Genomic DNA, 23,821 nt, shown 5'->3' with positions numbered 1-23,821 from the left:
GTGCAAAGTTAAAACTTGCGACGTAGCCAAGGGAGGCCAGGACAGGCAGTTGGAAGACTGTTGGTTAAAGAAGCCCTGATAATGCAGCATAGTTACTCACTTTCTTTTACATGTTATAGGAGAAACACTGTACTTCCTTCATACGCTTCAAATAGTTTACTGTGTTTGCTGCCTAATCCCAAAACCCTGGTTCATGCTTAACTACACAGTCACACAGTTACTGGTAAGAGTTTTGCCTGTGTCAGGACTGAAAGTTAAAGCTACCAGGTTCTATATTTATCACCTTAGGGAATATCTACTGTTAAAAACTAATAGTTATTAACATCACACCATAACCAGTCTGCTTTAAGGAACGTGTGTTCTCCTCCACAAAAATACATGCAAGGAGGGAGATACAGTTGTAGGTAGGTACCCTGCTTTCCTGAGTAAAACTCCATGTAGATGACACTAGTTTTTTCGCTGGTTTGGCTGTCCTGTCATTAGATATCACAAGCATTGGTCTGACATTATTATGGACTTTCCAAGCACGTAGCTGCGCTTGTGTGTATCCTTGTTTTCCATGCCATATGTTGGAAGCTGTTGATAGTTGAGGTAGCATCTTTGGCAGATGATGTTCATTCTTTATAGCCCTTCACACATGATAGAATCACAGCATATATAAATACTTCTAGCCTAATGATTCCAATATGGAGGAGCAAAGAATTTGATATGAAAGTTGAGAATCCTGAAAAAAAGCTTCAAGACCAAAAAGTCATTGTGCATTAGGAATGATACAGACTTGGCTTGCTGCTCAAGTCTTACTCATCGCTCACAGTGTACCTCCATCCTCCATGCCAGTCATTAGATAAAGCTTTGTTTTCTGGCCTATTAGGTATTCAGTGAAGCCTCCTAACCCACCAGAAGCTGATGCAAAGCATGACCAGGGACCACTGACTAGAGGCAGTGCTCGGCCAGGTGTGGGCTGCCTGTGTTGCCAACTCAGAGGTCAGCAGAGCAAGTCTGGAAAGAGCAGAACAGATGCAGTGTGAGAAGAGTGAAAAGGAGGTAGGTAGTGCAGCCTAGTAAAAGCAAGTAAAGAGGAGGCAAGAGAGACACTGAAGATTATCCAGGTAAAGATGAAGTGCGATCTGTTATTATAGGGAGGGGAATGAATGAAAACCAGGATGAGAGAAAAATGTATATAAGAAATGCATTAAAGAGAAGAATAACTTGAGAAGATTATTTTATTACAGAGTGTATCAAGCAGTATCCCACTCCAGTTTCTCTGGAGAAACATGTGGTCAATGGGGAATCACCAGGATACTGGTATTTTTCCAGCTTGTTGCTAGGCCAGTTGGTGTTGGGTCAGGTTTAGATTTTGTAGCAATGCTTTGCCAGATCTGTTCTGGAAAAGCTAAAGATCACTCCAAGTAAGGATGCTTATTTGTTTCCCTATGTGTCTTGCATTTTTACTTTTTATTACAGTTTAATTGTTCCGCATACATAATAGTTTTCCTTTGGCATTAATTTATTCTGCTGTCTAGGAAAAGTACTTGTTTCTCTCCTTTCATTTGTCTCCTGTTAGAACTAATTGGTACATTTTAAATGCTGAAAAAATTTATAAAGTCCTAGACTGTATTTATTATGCTTAATGACTTAGGCAGACTGAGGCCTTAATTCAGGAAAGCATCCCTATTTGGAAGAGTATTTAGGTAAAATTCATTGTATTGTTGAGGTGAAGACATGACTATTGACTTTGAGTATGTATACCAACGCTCTGCCCAATCAAGGCCTGAGCAACAGGCTTTGAGAACTGTCTTTGACTCAACAGAAAATTTTTTTGCTCTTAAAGGAAAAACTGCAAGCCCATGTGTTCTGCCAAAGATGAGACAAGAAAGTAATCTGTACGTCTGGCATGTGGAATAGCAGCCCCCCGACATGTCCTCTGGATTTTCATTGGAGGTGAAAACTCGTCTTAACAGGGAGACTCCAACCCAATGTTTGTGTGGTGGCTTAGCTGTGTCACACCAAGAGAAGTCAGAGCTGAAATCTGAGTTCCACAGGGCACAGGGTGGCTACAACACCTGTGTATTTCAATGGGAACTGAGATCATTCATCGTTTTCCTGACCAGGATCTGTAGGATAGCAAAAGCCGTGACTCTCCAAATAATCTCCAGTATTATTTCATGTTTATATCAACATTACATACTGCATAAAGTTGACTCTTACATTTTATGACCATCATAATTACTGCTATTGGACTATAGCAAAATTCAGTTAATATTCTCACTTTTGGCTGCACAGAGCTTTCTGAAGGCTATGCCAGAGATAATTAAAGAATGGTTCAAATCGCAGTCTCTAAGGCTTTGAAAATATCTGTGGGAAATAAGCGGTTCTGTTGTTCTTTACTGCCATAATGTATTAGAAGTGACATTACTAAAAATGGGCTTATCTTTCTGGTCCAGTAGACCAATTGAGGCATTCACATTTTGCAACCCATGATTGCACAATTGTTGGCATCACTTCTTCCCTTACAGTGGCCTTGTGGAAAGCTTTATAATATTATATGAAACCTTTTAATATCTGTGTTTCACAAGGAAAAAGCCTGTGAAGATGTTGAGAGTGAATAATAACAATAATAAGGTAAAAGCGATAGATCTAAGCTATGTGATGTTTTTTGACCATGTATTTGAGACATACAAAAAAAAATCTAATTTTCACATACTGCTTACTGTAACCAAGGGAAAATTGCAGATGGTGAAAAAGAGATCATCAGTAAAAATAAAATCGCTGAATTCTAGTGGTCCTGATTTCAGTTCGGCTTAATGTTTCTTACTTAGATGTCTAAAATTAGCCTTCTGGAGTGACTGTTAATTTACGTTTTGCTGTTTAATATCCTTTCCTTTTATTAGCCGTAGTTTTGAAATCATTCACTTAGTAAAAAGAGATCTCTGGTTCACAAAGATACTTAAGCACTTAAGATAGGCCCATGTCCAGAAACTCTGCATGTTCCTTTTTAGCTATCATAGTTTTGGCATCCTCTATCTCCATGCACAGCACCAAAACTATCTTTGCAAGTGTCCATAGTCTCTATTAATAATTACATTTTGCAGCCTTTAGAAAGAAAATCCAGTATCTTCATTAGAGTTTTTCAGTTGCTGGCTGATTTTTTCCCTATTTCCTATTAATTTTCCTTCAACTCTGACAGAATTGTAATGTCTCGCAATAATTTTCTTCATTTATGACAGAGTTTATTATAAATAATCTTATGATATAGGGAGAGGAAGATGAGTGTGAAAGGTAAGACTGCTTACAACATCATCTCTTCTATTTGCCTAACTTTACCTAGTGCTTGTTTCTGATGTAGTTCAGGATGCATGTTCCTATTCACATGGGCAATAGTATTAGTCATTTTGTCAGTGGTAAACTGTAATGCAGATCTCCACTGAAACTAGAAGAGCAGCAAACACGAGTTTTTGCATTCATGACAATCACAAGCCTGAAGTTGGGACTCTATACATTAGATCACAGAATCACAGAATCACTAGGTTGGAAAGGACCTTCAAGATCATCAAGTCCAACTATTAATGCAGCGCCATCATGTCCCCTAAACCATGTCCTGAAGCACCACATCCACACGTTTTTTGAACACCTCCAGTGATGGTGACTCCACCACCTCCCTGGGCAGCCTGTTCCAATGCCTGACCACTCTCTCGGTGAAAAAATTTTTCCTAATATCCAATCTAAATATATAGATAGAGCATCCTGCTGTCAGTGAATTTTAAGCAAAATTGCTAATATTATTTCTCAGCTTAAATTCTAACTTGCTTCTTTTTCTCAAAAGAGTGCTCCCACCTATAGTAAGTTTTTAAGATTCGTGGTGAAAATGTCAACTATCAGCAGAACAATCTGAAAAGAGTCACACAATTTTTTTCAGTGTGTAAGTGAGATTGTTAAAAAAAGGTAAATAGCAGGACTGTGTTACACAACCTGCAGTGAGGCCATGAGGCGCTGGTGACAAAATGAAGATGAGCTAATTGCAATACATTACAGAATTTGTTCTATACGTAACACTGTAAAGGTATCACTAAAACAGACTTTTCCTGCAAAAGATGCCTTGTTATGACTTCAGATGAGATCTTAAAGTAGCAGATCATGTCACTGTAATTGCATTAGTGTCAGTGTTTTCAGAAAATGATTTGCAGTACAGTTCATTTGTAGTGAAGGAAATTGATGTGGCCTGTGGCTTATTTGGTACATTATTATAGGACGGAGGAGGCTGGTGGTGGGAAATAGGGGGAAGCGGAAAGGACTTGGTATCTGTTAAAGTCTTATGTGCTATTGAATTAGTCTTAATGCACAGTATAAGACAACTGAACGCATTATCTAAATTTGCATAGCTGAGCAGAAATATCAGGTATGGACAAAGCAGAGTGATTTCACCAAATTTGCCAGACAAAGGTCGACTGTATGAGGTCAGATTATATTGCTCCGTTTTCACAAAGCCGTCAGATACCTCCCTTTTCCCGTGGGTGAGGTAGCCTCTCTCAGCTTGGCTCCTGTGACCAGCAGGTCCCTGCCGGGTGACAACGCTCCGCCCGCTCAGCCGGTGCCCTGGGGCAAGGGAGAGCTCCGAGCCCCGTGCGCGGTCCCTGCCGGGGGTGGCACAACAGGGCGCGAGAGCACGATGCTGCGTGGCATCAAGAAGTGAGAAACAGGGCAGAAACCACCCTGCACAGCTGAAAAATCCCTTTTCCTTCATTTCCCTTAATCCTAGCAACGTGCTGTATTAGCTGTATCAGCTGCAGAATCTCTACTACCACGTACTGATTCTCCACAAATTTTCCATGTGAAGTCTGTGGCTTTCTAAAAGACCTCCACAGAAGGAAGGCTTTGGATAACTTTTTTTTTTTTGGTATGCTTTTTATATGCCGCTTTTAAGCTGTTAAGGGAAATAAAGCTAATTTTAAGATTACTGATGTGATTTCCAGAAAAATCCTCCAAAGTGGATTTGGAATGTGTTGACTGTAGCAGAAGCATATACATACAAGCTGAACTAAAACTTCTGAGCTAAAGCATCCCAGAAATTTTGCTGCTTGAAATATTGAACCAGGTTCAGTAAGGGATTCACCTTTATTTTTGATCATCCTAAACCAGAAGTTGGTTTCTGTTCCTGAAATGGTTACAGACACATGGTATTCAAGCTACCCTCTTGCAGGGTTTTCCACTATTCCCTCTGGATCTTTGCGGCAATGTGTTGAAAGAGTCCTAATGTGTCTACTGCATATCCTGGAAGTGAGATCCCAGCAATTATGGAACACAGGGCCAGCTTTGCCACACGTAGAGTCCCAGGAGAAAAAGACATTTATCCTATCGTTAAATAAGCAATGAAGGTTTAAAAATAATTTTCAGTTTTCTCCCTTGACACAAATACAAAGATCATTAAATTCTGACTGCAGCTAGAATAAATGCATACAGCTTTTTTTTTTTTTTTTTTGCCCCACACAGATTACCTGAAAGGCCCTGCACAAAGGCTGCATAAATCATTCATGTTGTAACCAGGGCCTGAAAGATTTAATACAGCAGGAAGAACACAGTAGATTTGGTTACAAAGAAAAATTAATTTTGCAAGATATTAAGCCTGTCTGGACAAACAGTTCTCTCCTGTGTATTTTGGATCAAATTCACATTTGATGTAAGCACACACATCTCACTTCAGTCAACAGAGATTGAAACTGAATTTGACTCACTATGTTTAGATCCAGGTGCCAGTCATTTATACATCTAGTCACAAAAGAAGACTTGTGATTGAAGACAGATAGCTTTTAGGTCTTTTGATTGATGCTAATTGCAAAGCTGTGTTTGTTTTGAAAACTGGAGTTAGCAGTATCAAACCTCTCCATGTTTTCTAATTACCAGTGAATTGATATCTAAGGTTTTTTAAACTTTTCATATTATGCTTAGATTCAAATCATTATATGAAACATTTTTAAAATGCAGTGAAATGGATAACTAGTACAACAGAACAAATATTAGCTGTTTAACATAGTTGAAGCTATAGCCTGAAACTGTCACAACTAATTACTAAATATGAATTTCGTATTTAGTTTCAAGCTTAAAGAAACTGAAATAGGTCTGAAATCAAGAAATGGTAGAATTTTGCCTTGGTTGTGCATTGAAATCTATGACAATTAGGGTTTTTGAAATACAAAGTTAGATTACCTCTGGTTAATTATATATGCAATAAATATGCAAAACCCAAAAAATTTCATGACATTCACAAGCATACTCAGAAAGCCCTTCTCAGGCTTTTAACTAAATATTTGTTGGTGGGAATGAAATCAGCGACAGATTTTTCTATGTTTGGAGATGCTACATGCCTTGAAGACTACATGCTAAATATACTCTTCTCATCACCTCCCTTCCACTCATACCTGTACTGTTGCATTTTACAGTTAAAAACCTCAGGACCATAGATATTTACTTAAAGTAGTGCTTCTCAATCTGTAGGTTATAGTCTTGAAAGAGTTGTGGAGACTTCAGTGAAGGTCATGTTGGTCTAAGTCTTAAGAATAAGTCCTTTTGGATACAAAATTAATTAACTTCTATGTTGACTTATTGCTAACAGCAATTGAGCTCATCCCAGGACAATAATAAAAAGTTACATTATTGGTTGCAAATCCTTGAGATGATAGCTAGGGAATGGATAGCCACCTTTAATTTCTGACAGCAACTCAACTCTGCGAGTTGTGTGTATATCAACACCTGCAAATAGTAATCACAGCCTTGATCCTCCTCTCTGTGCTGTAAATATCTCATATAAAATTTAACCACAGATTCTCAGACTGTTGAGGTCTATAACAAGATACTCTCCCTGATGACACAATCAACTAGCTATATTAAACAGCAACAGCCCTTACAGACATACGCAAAATGTGCCTTCTGAATATTGACAAAATATTTCAGGGTGAAACAACATACTTTGTATTAACAAGTCCAGCTAGTCAAAGTTTTTAAATTTACATCAGATTCAAGATTCTTCACTTTGAAAAGGTTGGGGGGGGGTTATCTCTTCTTCTTCTTTTTTTTTTTAATCATATGTGGGATTTTTTCTGAGGGAATAAATCCCTAAGTGTCTAAATACTAATAAAATCCCATTCAGTCATGACAAAGCTAAACATGTATGGGTAGGGACATTCTTCTCCAAATATGTGATACTTGGTGCTTTGATGGTTTGCTTTTTGCATTCATTTCCATTAAGGAGAATCAGGTAGGCTATGCTTAGTTTTTAGTCTCAGGCATCCTGGTACCTGAGGCTTGTACTGAACAGTGGTAGGTTTATATCTGCACAGAGAAGGGTTAAGTTTCAAAAATTTTTAAAAATGCAAGTTACTGGATTTGAGTACAGTGTAACTGCAGATAAAACTCAGAAATGATAAAAGTTAAATGAATGATAGCGGAGTTGATTTATAATTATGGAGTGAGGGCATGTACACTTAATCATTTCTTGCCTTTCAAAAGGTTCAGATTAAACAAAACTCTATCACACTAGCGGGGGAATTGCTCTTTCTCCATTGTTGCAGTAAGAAGGAAGTTGAATTTATGGCTAATACTAGGAGAGAAATCTGCATAAAGCTTGTGTTAAAGGATACTGTGGGACACATGGTTCGTTATTAAAAAACTCATAGCTGATCTTATTTTTCTACAATACTGAGACAGCAAAAATGCTCAACAAAAACATATATGAGCTTCCAGATTACCATTCAAATGTCTTCTCTGACTCAGTTTGGAAAGCTCACAACAGTGGCAAGAGGTAGCCAGCATTAGGTAACTTTCTTGTCGCAGCTGAGAAAGAAATGAGGCGTTTAGGAAAGAGAATCACTCCCAAAGGCAGCTGCCAAAGAGAGGGTGGAAGTAAGTTTCATGGTTGTCACTGTCCTCTGCAGCACAGAACTATTTCCACTGAAACAGCAGCTATGGAGTGGAAGGGAACTGGTGACCCAGGATTTCCTGAGGAAAAAGGTTTGAAAGAAAATACAGGATTTGTTTGCTTTGCTTTCCAGAGACAAGCTCCATCCCACCTTAGCAGAAAGGTATTCTGGGGAATCCTCTGCTTTTGTACTTTGAGCTACAAGATTTTTCCCCTGGAAGATCCCTCTGGCACATTTACTTATTTGGCTGTTTTTCAGGTATTGGAAACAGGGTATTTTGTAAGTCAGTCAGTCATACATATTTGTATAGGGCCACCATTCAGTTTAGCCCAGAACTCTTATAAGCAGCACCTATTCTGTACTAGCAGAACTAACCCTTTCTCAAGCTGTTGTCACAGGGAAAGTCTCCCTGATGGTGGTCTCCAAAAATGCTGGTACTGCATCCTTCCCTTGTTTTAGTGTCTTCAGCTCTGTTAGCTAAAAAGTTAATATTACAATATGTGCTTTGTGGTAAAAAATTCAAGACTGCGTCAAAAAGATAAACCAAGATCAAATTGTTCCCGTTTCAAATGTTACATTACAGAATAACAAGTCTGTTGGGCATATCTCTTCGTAAAATATCCTCTTCTCCTCTTTGTTTCTCTATACTTTCCCGTAACATTTGAATGGATTTTACAGTTGAAGTCTGAGACAGTAATGAGGAAGCTGTAGGGGAAATGGAGTAATAACAACCTGAATGAAATTTTCAGAAACTTCAGACATACCATGATAGTTTTCAAATCCTGTGATGACCTTTCATTTTTTATTCTATGTTGTGGTTATTTAACTCTTGCAATTTTTTTCCTCTGTAAAAAATAGATTTCATATCTTTTATCTAGCTAGCTGTCTGCATATGAATGTAACAAGCCGAGTGACCTAGATCTTGTTAGCATTGCCGTACTGAAGGCAGCAACAGTCTCATTCTTCTGTAAGTTGAGAGAGACATTTCGAGCAAAGAGCAGTTCTGCTATGAGCCTGTAGCTTCCAGGTTCTAAACTTACTGAAGTCCTGTGGTTATGGAGCTCTTAAAAGTGTCGTAACTTTATAGTTTGTATGATAAAGACTTAAGAAACCCAAGTTTACATCATAGAATCCAGCTATCTGTGCAAAAAGGAAAGTCTAAAGTGAAGAATACCATGAACTATTTTCCAAAGCACCGTAGCTGGTATTTTACATACTGTTCATTTGGACAAACAAACTGTCCAGCAGCATGCAGACTCTTAAAAATTTCAATGTAGTAAAAAGAGGCACATAAAATTCCAGAGTCTTGATGAAGTGACTTCACAAGAGGATAACCCAGAGATAAGCATTCTTCGTAAGCAGAGCTTGTGCTTCTGAGGCTTACAGAGTGGTTTACATAGGTGCAAGTTTCTGATTCTTCCTTACCTTGAGCCTTTTGCAGGCATGGACAAACCTAAAACACCGACACTTGGGACAATCAGTGGGGAACTCTTGTGGGGGAGCATTTAGACTTCTTCCTTTTGGTGAAGAATCTGGCTTTAAAAGGTTGATCTGACATGTTTGCTTTAAAAAAGTACTTTCACCTAGGGCCACAGTGCAGAATTATCCACGAAGTAGCACTCAGATATTGGCCTCTGTCTTCTTGGCAGAATCATTGATGTCTGAATTTAATCCTGCACATTTCCTTTGCTAGGAGGCCTTTGACAATTATAACATGCAGATGAATAATTAAAGAATAATGGGGGGGTTTGCAAGATGTTTCATAGTGCAGATGCTTACTGTAGTTCAGTGATTAGTTCTCTGACAATACCTTTCAAGCGCAAACATAGAGAATAGGAGATCTGTGTCGGATTTATGGAAGTGATGAGAAGTTTCCAAGGAGTGAACTGCTATGGAGTCTGTAAACCATTAGCTAGATCCCAAGACAAGCTCTTACAAAGAAAACTACCCAGTAACATACTGGCTTACCAACCCGACTGGCAGAAAGATTGTGGCAGAGCTCCTGTCTGTGCCCAGGGCATGGCTCAGGGGCAAGGCTGCCACAGAAGCTTGGGCCACCTTCATAAGCATCATCCCCACAACAGGCTCCTGCTGCGTCCAAGAGCCACAGGAGCAGAGAAAAGCTGACGCAGTTATCCTCCTCCCTCAGATCTCTTTTCTTTACTGTCGCTGTTGGTTTGGGGCAGCTGATCTGAGGTGCCGATTCCAACGCAAGCCTGTGCCTTTGGAGCTGTGACCTTCCCATAGTCTGAATGGGTCCTTGTGTTTTCTCCATGCATAATTAAGAAGTGCCAAGACCACTTTAAATCCTCAGAGATGGAGTGTTTCTATATCCTTTTTTTTCTTTCCTTGTGAAAAGGTGTAAAATTGCAGAGGAAACATAAAAGAGAAAAGGAAGAGGGGAGCCGACCCAGTTGCGTTATGGTGCAGTCCTTTTAGTTGCTAAGAAATCAGACTTCCCTCAACAGCAGCTGCTCTGGCTTGACCTGTCACTCCCATCTGCAGATTTTTCAAGCAGATGTGGCTGATTTGAACCTCATTCATGCCATGAATCAGTGATTTTCACCATGTTGGATAAGATGAACCACTACACTCATTTTCATTCCTGTTACAGATCCTCTCCTGGAGATGAAATAGCAGGTATATTAATGCTGTTAAGTCCACTTTATTACATATGAGTGTTGCCTGGAGATACCCAAGGAAGCTGCATTAGAGAGCACTAAATTCAATAACCAAAGCCTGATATTTACTAGCATTTCCAGCATTGAGATAAACTCAGACAAGTTCAGGGCTGAATTCATCTCTGCATTTCATTGATGCTACACCACTGATTTAAATGGATTTCCCTGTCAGAAATTAAGAGTAAAGTTTGGCCAAATGCAATCCTCACCTAATATTATTTCAAAAGATGAAACTAAAATTTGGATATTCCCGAGTTTCCCTCTGAAATTCACTTAAGTCACCTCTACTACAATGCTTGTTTCCTACTCTGCTGTCTGGCTAAAAATAGTGCAAAATGTCATTAATTCCTAGTACAATTTTTTTTGTTATTATCTTAGTTATACTTGGTGTGAAGTGTCTCATTTATGGAATATAGACTAAACTGTTCTTAGAGTAAAAAATGAACCTCTATGCTGGTATACCTACCTTGCCATAACAAGCTTACTTATTTGGAATTATTTTGGATGTGGAAAACATAGTAGAGTTTAACAACACAATTGTAAGGAATTAAGTGTAGTTATTCATTTTTTGTCCAAATTGGTAATGAACAGCTTTCAGCCTAACGAGAACCCCACTGTGCTGCAGCCAGTATGGTTGTATAGACTATATCATCTGTTGTATGCGGCCACCACAGCAACGTTACTGCACTCTTACCAGCTTGCAAAGTCTAGCTAGAGCGCTGTGTTAAAGAGCAATCAGAGGTATCCCTGAATTGATTGGTATTACTCTGAACTGAGCCTTTCCTCACCATCCCTTTTAGTTTAGCAGGAATTATTCTGCTGGGCAAAAACAGGAGCCATTTTGTTATCGCATCTCTCTCATAGAAGCAGAGGTATCTTTCCAGGGGTTTTAGATGCAGCTGTTTTTGGTAAGGTACTCCCCTTCCTTTAATCTTCTTTTCCAAGTCTTACTAAGAACTAGGTTTTTTCTTTAAACAAGGAATTTCCAGTGTAAATCAGTCACCAACTAAAGCAGACAGTATGTTAAAATTCACATGACCTATTATTTTTAATTTAATCTTAAATTATCATTCCCTAAGAAGTCAACAGTGAAAAATAATGGGGCAGACATCTTAATTTAGAATCTAACACTTTCTAAATAATCTTTTAATAAATTAGTCTTCAATGAGTCAGTGACACTTTTTAGTGAGTCACTGACTGCAATGGATACAGGATTATTCCTTAAGTTTTTATAATCTTTCTTAATATTGCTGTTAAACTGAGAATAAAGTTGTCAGGTAAAAAACTTTTTACAGAACCCTTAGGAAACAATTAAATTTAAAATAAGAATAAAAAGTGTTCCAGCACATATTTTTTTCTTTCCTGATCTGAGAAAACAGTGCCAGATTTTAGTCAAACATTTGTTAAGACATTCTTGATGGTAGCCTTAATTTATTCTTTTTAAAAATTAAACCAGTCCAGGAGAGTACTATTGGGGTCAACTTAGGTTCTAAGTTTGCTGAACCACAGGCATCTCTGTAAGGTAGAAAACTGCCAGTTCAAAATACATAAGCTAAAAGCCCTATAGTAATGTCACCCGCCATAGCCCAATGGAAAAGGTAATTATTTCATTCAGTGCTATTTTTTTGTGTGAGACAGCAACAAATTAAAACAACTAATCCACTTCAGTGAACAATATTTAGTAAAGCTCGGAGGCTTCAATTAACCACAGTTTAATAAAGGTACTAATCTGTATTAAATGAAATCCTTCAAGGGCTCACATTGAAACAATGCATAAGTAGTAATCAGCAAGTCCTGATGGAGGGGCCTGCTGGGGCAGATAGCTGGAATGTGCTGTGTAATCAAATTCCAGGAGATTTAAACCCAACAAAAAAAGAGAAAGTGCTCAAGCCTTTTTTAAGTAAAAGCTGTTTGGGTGATTTTTTCTCCCCATCACTAGATTTTAATATCCAGCACATTCAAATCTGCATATTCCAGAAAAAAATACATTAAAATCCTTATTTCAAAGTCAAGTCAAAACAATAAGGTAATTTAAAGCTGCTTACATACCCTCCCTGTGAATGACATCCATCATGCAACTTTGCAAATAGTAAGATTAAGCTGTTCAACTTTTTTTTTTTTCCCACCTCTGTATTATGAGTATTCACTAAACCCAGAAATTTTAATTAGCCGCAATTTGTGTGTTTAATTCCTTTCAGAATCCTCTGGAAGGCTGCAGGCTGCATTCAACATACAGTGCTGGAGAGCAGCAGGGATGTTTATTCTCAGTCATATGTAAATTTTTGTGTATGTAGAATTGAATAACCTTGTAGAGTTCAAGATGATTAATATTAGCATTGTATTGTCTTTTAACAGACAATATTTGTTTTGTATTAATTTAATGAAAGGCCCATACCACCTTGCTTTCCAAAGTCATTACAACACTTCATTACAAGGAAGAGTCTTCGGACATGGTTGTATTCTGATTTCTGTCACTGCAGATCTTAGTGTAAGTCTCATAGCAGGCAAAAATGGAAAAAAAACTAAACAACTCCCCCACCCCAAAATTACTTATCTATTAGAAATATTCACATCAATCACTTGGTGTCTAGGGACTCAAATTCCGACTTAGTGATTTGTGGATGAACAGACTGCCAATTTTACCAGTCCTGTCTGACCCCTCAAGAACACTGAACTTCACCTTAGTCTTTGTGGGGTGATGAGGTGGAAATTGTACTTCCCATACCAGCGGTGTTAATGTTTTACGCTACATGGTCTAATGTGATGTCTTACATCACAGCTCCGCTTTCTCTCATACACCTTTCCAAGTGAAAGGAGTCAGCTGTGACTACACAGAATGACCAGCTGATAGCACAAGTCCTAGCAACACTTCTTTCCTTGAGCCTATAGCTTGCAACTGAGGTCAAGAGTGGTTTAAGGAAGTCATTTAGCCTTTATGAGGGAGAAGGAAGAGGGATTTATAGCCTATAGAAAGTATTTCAATACTACATGGAAAGTTGCCACACAGAATGTGTCGATTCACATTTTCGACAATTTCACAAAATCTTTTACTAGGAACTGGAGTTAAAAAATGAGGGTAAGATCTACCAAAAAGTAGAGACAGCTCTCTTCTTCATGTTTTCATGTTCAAATGCCTTCACAGTGGCTTGCCAGACCGTTTCCTGCAATGGTGCAAAAGTTTTAAGCTCGGTCCTCTGCAGGTGGATATCATCCATCAACAAGCTTTATCATGACTATTAATTTCAAATTTAGGGGAAGAAAGAGGTAGGGAGCTCATTCCAGAGGGTGGGCTTATTGAGTGATGAAGGTCTACAACATTTTGCCCAAGAGTCAGAGTCTTTTTCCAAGGCTGAACTTACAGTATTCATGCTTGCTGTTTATTTCCAGGTTGGTGTAATGGAGACCTCCCATCCCAACTGTGTTTTATGCTTACACATACATACGTACATCCAGTTGCAAGAATTATTGCATATAAGGAACCATACAATGGCAGGATCATTTTCTTTTTGAGACCATTTCTGGCAGCTGGTACATCAAACTAGCACACAGAATCAGTGAACTGTTCTGGCAAAAAGCACAAGTATGACAGCAATGTGAAAGCATGGGGCTTGTTTTCCTCATTGCTAGGCTCCAGTCTTTCAGATTTTCCAAAGTCATAACACTGTGGGTTGCCCACATAGAAGAATTTGCAGGATTTGAGGTTTAATAAGGCCCACCCAGGTTCACTACAAAATTGTAATCCTAATATTAATTCAAGGATTAGAAACAAAACTGTAGGACTGGCTTAATAGTCATGTTAAGTCAAAGCCAGAATAGGCTGAAAGAAGGCCTTTCAGTAAAGCTTTCAAACAGCAAGCAAAGCTAAATCCATAAATTAAAATAGGGTGGAAAATCCAGTGAAATATTTGGTATTATATATAATGTAGGTCATAATTATGTGTTGATACACATCATGGCTAATATGATTAAATGCTGATATAGGTCACCTTTAAAGTTATTTATTGTACCAGAATTTAAAATTAAAATCCTGCTTGAGTTTTTATATCATATCTTTTGCTTGAGGAATTCAGAGTAAACCAACTTTCAAACTACTGGAGACTAAGATACAAGCTGATTTTTTTCAACGGTCCCTTTAAAGTAAGACCCTAGGTTCAGATCAAAGAAGATACACTAGAAAAACCTACCTAATTTATATTTCCTGGGATTTTCTTCTTTTCTTAGTCTGTGATTTAATAAGATTTCTGTCTCAAAGCTATTCTTTTCCTTCTACGTTGATCCTGAAGAAAAGTCATGAAACTTTATAACATCATTTTTGGTGATTGTTTCTTTGTTATTGAAGAATGCTATGTGTTTGCTTCCATTTAAGCCACTTGGTTAAGCCTAAACATCAGAGAGAAAGCAAGAATAATGTATTCATGTACATGAAAAGAAGTCGTCATGCTTAGACTTCTGTTACATTCATCTTGGAAAAATGTGTGTGGTTTTACAGTCATACTTGAGTCACTGAACAGTTGGAATAACAATTGCATTGAATATAACTGATAATATTTGACTTCCTTTGCCAATTAAGAAAGCACATGCCAAGGAACAACCGGTGAAATTTCACAGTCCACAAGGAAAAGATAAATAATTATTGTATACATGGAACTATATGACAAAAAATGTCTTGCATCACACACTTATCTACAATTGACCCCAAAATTTAAGTGATAGAATTATGCACTTTTAAATTTTATCTGTGTGAAATTTTCCCTTTTTTGGAATGTTATAGGATATGAATTTGATATATCAACTCTTACATGAAGAGTTGATAGCAGTAGTCACAGTGATCTTTATTTTTTTTAATTGAAGTTGAATCAGTATAGACTGTTGACAGAAAGACGAGAAAAGCAGTGTTTCATTGCCAAGGGGAGTAAAGGAGCAGTGATCAACACTGGAGCGTACAACCTGGATGAAAAATATAGTAGTGTGACAAAGGTCTTCAAGTTCTCAAATGTAGTTATGATTCTGAGTCAAAAATACTAGAAAGATAATGAAAATTCCTTGTCATAAAAAAAATAATGGCTTGTCTCTTGACCCTGACAGATATGCGCATGTCATGGAATTCTTATGAGCTAAATAAGATCAGAAAGCTATAAATATGCTTCTGGTTTTTGTATGACTGATGTTTGCATTGATGCATCAATGTAGGTCACAAAATAATCTTTGATCTGGACTTTTTTTTTTAAATATTGAATTGCATAATGCTATAAACATTCAGTGAAGAAATATACCTAAAAACAGAGGTATGAAATCTTTGTAGTTCTGTGAGGGACTGTCAAACTATTTCAGATTTGCTGAACTATGACATTTTATACATGCTGCTTGCATCATTACACAATTACACACGCTTCCCCCATGACAGCATTGTGTGTTAGAAGCATAAGCAAACTGCATACAAACAGTTTCTTGTGCTGTTCACAATATCTGAATTAGGATTTATGTGACAGTGTTTCAAATTGATCATTCACTCCAATGGCTTCATAAATGCTCATATTCTCTAGATGTTTTAAACTTCTTCACTCACAGTTATGCAAATATGCTGTAGGTATGTACAGTAAAACCATATTTTTATAAGGCAAAAGTATCTGTAAGGTATTACTATACTCCTGATTAATTCAGGTATTTAATCACTAGGTTATACTTTAGTTGTGTTTTTCTTATTTATTTATTAATGGACTGAAACACTGCATTAGGTTGACAATTGAAACTTGGATATTATTTTTCAGGAAAATCAAATGTCAACGATCTCTGCATATTTCACACACACAAAAAAATGCTAACTATACAGCTAAGCCTAGATCATAATAATGCCAAAATATTATAATGCCAAAATCGCTATGAAATAAAATACTTCATATTCTACTTCATAGAAGTGTTTCTAAAAGAAATGTGACTGTTACTGCAGGGAGCAAGTTTCCTTTTTCAGAAACAGGTTTATAAGAGCCATACTTTGGATTTGCTATGTGTTTGCTAAAGCAACTGGCCACAAGATGTTTTTAATAAAAAAAAGAATTTTCTTCCTCCCACCCTCCTCCTCCCCAACAATAAAAGCCACTAAGGGTTTCATGGGAGAAGGTCTACCAGGCAGCATAGGACTTTCTCTGATATTTTCCATTGCATTGTGTCAGACAAGGCAGAGAAGAAAGGTCTGCACCGGGCGGAGAAGAACAGCTGTTCATGCAGTGGTATGGAAGGGTCCAGACCTTCCCAAGTGGGGGCTTGGGGTAAAGAGCTGCCGTGCTCTTGGCTGCAGGAGTCACTGCGGGGGACAGAGCGCAGCTCTCCCTTCCCCTGCCCACCTCGGTGGTGCTTGCAGCTTCTTCCTGGAAGTGCATCTTCTCTCTTTGTTCTGACCAGACATGGGCAGGTACAAGCAGCAGAAGTGAAAAGAAAACTTTTACCCTTTGTAATGCATTATATGTCTGAATGCTTTCCAGCTCACACTTAGTGCAAGCGTCAGAGGAGCAACTGTGACTTGGATGTAGGCTCTCAAGACTAAAAACTGGTCTTTAGTTCTTCCACCCACTTTCATGTTTGGTGAAAGACAACTGTGAGTCAAAGTCAAAATATCCATTTTTACCTAATCTGCTGAAAAATGTTTTCCTTAGCTCTGTTTGACATCAGTATCAAGGCTTGCTAGCACTTTACACAGCGTGGTGTCAAGTGGTATGTCACTGGCATCATTTATTAAACTCTTCCCTTTACTTAAGAGTTATCTAAAGTAGTACATTTGGTTTCAGTTCAACATATCACTGAAATCAAAGGTCACAACAAAACACATAATAAAAAATGACATCTGAAACAAAAAAAAATGGAGCTGTTCTTTATAATGCCATTTGAATGGCAAATTAGAGAGCAGTATTGTTGTAACTTCATTCAGAATACATCCACCATCTCTTCACAAGAACATATATAAAAAAGCCACAATTTGGCTATCAGATTCTAAATCATACATGGTGCTTGACACATGCCTAAATCATATCTCTCTGTTATTTGATGTTTCATGGCCAAAATGGCGTGAAATCAGTAAAATCTGATGCATAACGTACTGCAAAAAGAAAAGTAAGACACACAGGTTATAGGGCAGAAAATGAAATAGCTACATACATATAGGATCTGTGCATTTTAGTACCCATGTTTTGTGTAATAAAGCTGGCAAGAGTGGTCCAGGAGGGTACCCCTCCTACCTTCCAGCACAGTCTGCAACACGGTGATGAATCTGACACGAAGATAGTTACAAGAATAGCTTAGAGATCCTGGCTAAAGTGTCACTAAAATCTGGGGATCGAGTTCTCCATCTGGCGTGGTGTGTTTACCGCCTGGAACTTGTGATTTACTCCCATGTTTTGGTGTGGGTAGTGCTCTAAATGGTTTCTGATACCAGTGCTGACTGTGAATTGCCGTGCGTGGAGGGTGCAGTGATCATCTGTTCTGTCTGTACGGGATTTTGTGTGATACCCAGGAAAATCTTTCAAAAAGTGAATAACCTCTGTTGGTAATACCAGAGAACATGCCTTGCAGCCTCGCTGTAAAGATAAATTCCATAGGTTCTGCCATATTGTTCTCCAGACTAGAGCAGGATTAAGTTAGTGCCAGAGCTCAGTGAATTAGAGTAAACCACGGTTTGTTGGCGACTGCTGTCCCATGATAATGGTTTCTCTGGAAGTGTGTGCTGAGTGTTGTAGTCATTTCAGCCCTCTGGGGATGTCTGCTGTGCACTAGAGCTTTGGGGTCTTAATGTGATTCGAGCAGTGTGTTTTCAGTCTCTTTCCCACGCCCGGTTCTGATGTCTGTTCATATACCTAAAGACTTTTTTTTTTTTTTTTAACCAGGGTTGGACATAAAGGGTGAAGAAACTACAAAATTGATTTCACATAGGCAGGTTCATCATGCCAGATTTCCCATAAAAAGAAGCCACATTAATAAGTTTTCTGGCTCTTGAAAATACTGGCTTTTTTATCTTTCATAGTGAAAGTGATTGATGCAAGCCCTAGTGCTATCTTTGGAGTGTTACTACGCCCTGTCTTGTGAACCAGTCATTTATAATTATTGCTCCCACATTCTTCCGTCCCCCTCCCTTACAATAGTGATCACTTGGTTTGGCAGCAGTTTGCAATTTTGTATAATGAATTAAGAAAATTTTCACAAATGGTCTCTTTATGAAGCTGCTAACAGAGGCATTTGGAAAAACAGGCATGGAATTAATAATTTTGGAATTATTAATAAAAAAAAGGAGGAGAAAAGGTGTGCCTGTTTGGGGGAATCATCTACTATGACCAACTTCCTTTCAATTTATGCTTTGAAATTCTAATGTAACTTTGTATCTCACCAGTTTCTAATTATTTCTGAATTTGTTAAATACTTAGCCATTTGATCTGCCCTTGCATTTTCTGAAATGTACTTTTGTAGTTTCTTTCCTTTCAGAAATCTCTGTCCTGCTACTTCTGCAGCGAAGGTCCATTACTCTACACAGTTGTACTTCAAGAAAAAAACAAGAAACTTTGACAGACAGTCCCAGTTTCTGTCTAAAAACCTTGAATATCTCAAAAATGTCACATTTGTCCAGCATATCTCGTAGCAAACTTAGTGGGCTGGCTTTATTTTCTGTTTAAAATGCAGACCATATAAGTAAATTTCTACTATTAATCTGAAATATTTCCATAATATTTTATCCCTGCTTGATATGAGGTGTTGGTGTACCAGATTGGACTATGTACAAATAGGTGCGTTTATAATTTTCTCTGTGCCTGTAAAAAGCTACAGCTACGAAGGCCTGACAGAAGGAATACCTGCTTCCAGATCTCTCTTGGTTGCATGTAAAGTCCACTTAAAATTATCAGTCCAAAGGGAGAATAGAATTTAGACCTTGTTGTTAAATTTTCCTCTGTGATTTGAAACCGGTTCAATTTTTTCTAAGTTAATAATGCAAATTCCACTTGATCCTATCTGCGTAATGATGTGACATAATCAGAAATCATGACATATTTAATTCCAATATATGCAAAGTAGGCATGATTATCAGCAGAAGAAAGCACAGTGCTGTTAGTTTATTCCATATCAGACAACTGACACTATCAGGTCTGAATAATAAGGGCTCATATAATCGAAAATTGCACAGTTCCAAAATACCAACCAAAAAACCCAGAATTAAGAATTTCCCCTTATGACAGAGAAAACCTAAGAAGCATCACAGCTACACCGGACTGTGCTGCCAGGGTGAGGGGTGCTTCTCCTTGGACTGTTTTGCCCTGTGTCTCTGTGCAGGGAGCTGGGGTGGCTGTTCCTCCGGCCAGGAGCCCGACCGCCACTCCCCCGTGCTGTGCCAAGCGAAGTGGAGAAGGGCAGTTGTCCACGGGACAGTGCAGAGGAGGCAGCACCGTGCTTGCCCTTGGTTTAGTGAATGAAGGTGGTTCCAAACAGGATGGCCCACAGGAGATACCTAGATGCGAGGAGCCTCCAGGAGAAGAGACGGGAGGAGATGGTGGAGAAGCACAGAGGGGTGTAGAGGGGGAAAAGGATGTTGCCCTGCACAAAAGAAATATCCTCTGATGTTTTGCCTTCTGAGTGTTCCAGTGAGCAGACTGCTTGTTTCCCTTCTTCAGCAAAGGGAAGCTTCCCTTCTTTTGCCTCTGAGAAAGTGACGAGTTTGGCTCAGCAGAAGAGGAGGTAGACAAAAGAGCTGATCAGCAATGTTTTCTCATCTCAAACCTGGCTCTTCTCTTGTTCCATTTCTCCAAAATAGTGCCTGGAGGAAGGCTGGAGGGTGGTTGAAACCAGGACCTCAACAAAGGCGTTCTAGCAAAGGCTGCCTGTGGGGCTGCATTACGCAGGGGGATAAAGAGGGACTTGTGAATAACTGCAGAGCTGGAAGAGGAGATGAAATGTGAACAGTGGTGTATAATTGGTCCATTTAAATGTTTAGGCTTGGAGAACATATGAAGTCCCCAGTCCCTCAGGCCCTTTCATACAATTACATACAACTTGATTGTAATTGCTTCATCAACTCAGCACCCACACAGTGGCTAGCAAAACCACCTCATTGTAATGAAAGAGAAGACAATGTTATAGCTGTCATAAATTTCTGGGGTAAAATGAGCCAGTTAGAAATCAAGTAGTTCAGACCAAATTTAGATTCAGTGCAAAACTCCTACATGTGCATTTTAACCTCACCATTTTTTATTTGAGAGCAATGAGATCTGTCTTAATGTGAAGGTTGTTTTCTTTCTTTAATTTGAGGAGCCAGAATTAATGTTACACTTTCTTAGAAGCCAAAAACAGGTTTACTGGTTTAAAAGATAAATAGACTGCCAGCAATGAATAGCAGAAAAATACTTCCTGTATATTCTACTCTCCAGTTACGTATATGAGCCTATAGAGTTTTGTGATACCATGTTTCATTATGATTTGTTAAGCTACATTTGACATAAATTAGAAGTTCATATAGGTGCATTGCTGTTCTGTCAGATTTTGATTAAAACAGCTTGATTTTTACAGCAGTTCTTTACAATTAGTATTATAAGCTCTTTAGAGCACTGGAGTGAAATACTGCGGTTATGCTAGATACTTCTGTGAAAGCATTACCACGGTGCTCAGCAGCGGTGGTGGAGAAAACCAAATCAATTTTTAATAGGAATTATTAGGAAAGGAATAGATAGCAAAACAGCAAATGTCCTTTTGCAAATGTCCTTTTACCAATCTGTAATTCACCTTTGGTGCACAGTTCTGGTTCCTTCCAGAAGGAAGGATAAAATTAACTGGAAAAGGTTTGGAGAAGGGCAGCAAGGATGATAAAATGTAACAAATGGTTTCTATGTGAGGAAATACTTGGTAAATAGTTAAACTGGGGAAAAAAAATAATTAAGAATGTATCTTGAAAACCATGACTGGTACGAAGAGGATGGATGGGAATTGACGGTTCACTGCCTGTCTCTGTATTAAACATCATGGGAACGTGTGAGGAGTCATGTTGAAAACAAACAGAAGGAACTGATTCCCCCTGTGGCAGGGAGAGGGCGTTAAGGATGCTGAAATCAGCAGACAAGTTTGTGGAGGAAAGCCCATGGAGGGCTACAGAACATGTAGAAATCACAATGCAGGAAGTCCATGAGCAGAAAATAGTTGCTAGCTGAGAAACTATTCGGAAAAAGCATTATATACATTTGAAATGTTTTCCCTTTTCTCTAGCACCTATTTATGGCACTTGTAGAGACAGGATAGTGGGCTAGATGAACCCATCGTCTGCTCAAGTAGGATTTTCTTGCTAGAAAAGGTTTATTTACTTATTTAAACAACTTCAACCTCAGAGCAGATTTGGTGAAATCATAAATATTTCTCTAAAGAAACATTATGAATGAAGTCAGTAGGCTTAATTTTTCCCCTCATATGCCAGCGCCCATAAGAAAGAAATAGGGGAACTTTTTGGAAGTGTTCTTTACCATATATCCTTCATTTTCATAAGCTTTTCTTTAAAATTTTCCCCTTGCATTTCTACTGATCTTGAAGAGGTCTGTAGGAGCCTGGATGTCTACATCAGTTCTTGGATCTAATCACACTCCTTAGTTCTTTTTGAAATTTCTGATAACTTTCCAGTTAACTTACCGATAGAGTGCATGGTAACGACTGGTCAGGTATGCTTGCTCTGTGTAATGTTTCGAAAATGTATAAAGCATAAATACAAATTTGCATAGCAGCATTAACAGAGACATACAGTTCTCATTTCTGCTACCTTGCAATAAGAAAAACATCAGTTATAATGCTTAAAATCATAAACTATTGAGTGAAAAGTCACTGATTATTTTTAAATTTTTCTAATTCTTCTAAGTACAGTATAAAAATTACATCTGGTAAACAATGCTAACAGATAAATTCTGTAGTGTAGTGTGGTAATAAATAACTGCATTCTGTGCCGCCCTACTCTATACTGAATACAGCTTGATTTTCAAGACAATTCAATATTGTTCTTTGAACAACTCTGATGATGAAGTGTTTTGGAAATCAGTTAAAGAAGAACAAAATGTACAGAAGTACAGCTCTGGTGAGTAAAGGCCTGATGGCCAGCCTCTAAGATGCTACTAGTAATAAATGTCTGTTAGAAAATTAAACATTTTGGGACAGCCTAATGATCCCTATCTTAATGTCCAAAGAGGTCAATTCCTAATGTTTCAAGCAAGACATAAAAATGCTTATAATGTGGGCAACACTGGAAGGAGGGATAGAAATTCGGCTTGAGCACACCTATTAATAAGGTTATATTGAAGCGTTACCACCCTTTGTACTAATCTAGCTATAGAAATATACAGATACAGGATCTTTACTCAGAGACAATGGGATTGGCAAAAGTGCCCATTTGAACGCTAATCACATCAGCTGCAATAGCACTGATGCAGTTCAGTCACCAGATGCTCCTGCAAATCCTATCTGCAGTTTGCTTCAGTAATACTCCATTGCCTGTCCAGCTGCTCTGCCCCACTGCAAGGTAGAGAAAGGCTTTTAACAACACCTGTCTTGCCTCGATGAAACCTGTTTTATAACCTGGATACTTGTTGGAGATACACAGGGTTGGGAAGCAGAGGGTTAGAACTGCCTCCAGTTCTGCTCTGCTACTGAAATTGCAGGTTTCTAAAATTGTCACTCTTGGTGCTTCTTTTAAAATAATGTTAATTCAGAGGTCAGCAGTTAAGCATCATAATGTTTAACATTAACATAACACGTTAAAATCTGCCAGAATTATCTTCCTGAAAAAATTGTTCTTCATTAATTATTAATATTTGCTCTCTTTTTTTAAGAGGAGTCAGTACTGAGCTCATTGCTAACTGCTGCTTGAGAGTTCATTTCATTAACAGTGAGCTGGGTTGAAAATATAAATAATGTGTGTGTTTGTAGCATTAAATGCACAGCATCCACCTTTCTGAAAGCACTATTTTGCAGTTGCACCGTATTGAAAAAACCAGCTATCTCTGCTTATTGACCGTTTCTTTATTACTCCTCAAAATATAAGAGTGTCTATGGCACTGGTAGTTTCAGTGTCGGACAGTCATTATATTGACACATCTTTAAATGAACAAAATGAATTGCAAAGACAGTTGCAATTTCCTGCAGCATCAGTGGCATAGGCCAACTCAACCTAAGTCTCTTAGCTATAAAACATCCTTTGCAGTACTACCAGGTGACATATGCAAATGAGTATGA

General features: G+C 38.3%; 1 protein-coding gene across 1 annotated transcript in view; it reads left to right on the top strand.

Annotated features, from left to right (window-relative positions):
• LOC104622569 (transient receptor potential cation channel subfamily M member 3-like) overlaps positions 1-23,821 on the top strand; it is a gene marked incomplete at its 3' end in the record, with an annotated part of 44,859 nt that overhangs the window by 2,579 nt on the left and 18,459 nt on the right. The window contains exon 2 of the mRNA XM_010289400.1: positions 19,898-20,134. Within this exon, the coding sequence (XP_010287702.1) occupies positions 19,898-20,134 (237 nt within the window). The remainder of the gene's footprint in view (positions 1-19,897; positions 20,135-23,821) is intronic.

The sequence above is a fragment of the Phaethon lepturus genome, unplaced genomic scaffold (assembly GCF_000687285.1).
Source record: "Phaethon lepturus isolate BGI_N335 unplaced genomic scaffold, ASM68728v1 scaffold1216, whole genome shotgun sequence".
NCBI classification, from domain to species: Eukaryota; Metazoa; Chordata; class Aves; order Phaethontiformes; family Phaethontidae; genus Phaethon; species Phaethon lepturus.
The sequence above is the reverse complement of the archived record's forward strand: the minus strand, read 5'-3'. Positions and strand labels throughout refer to the sequence as shown.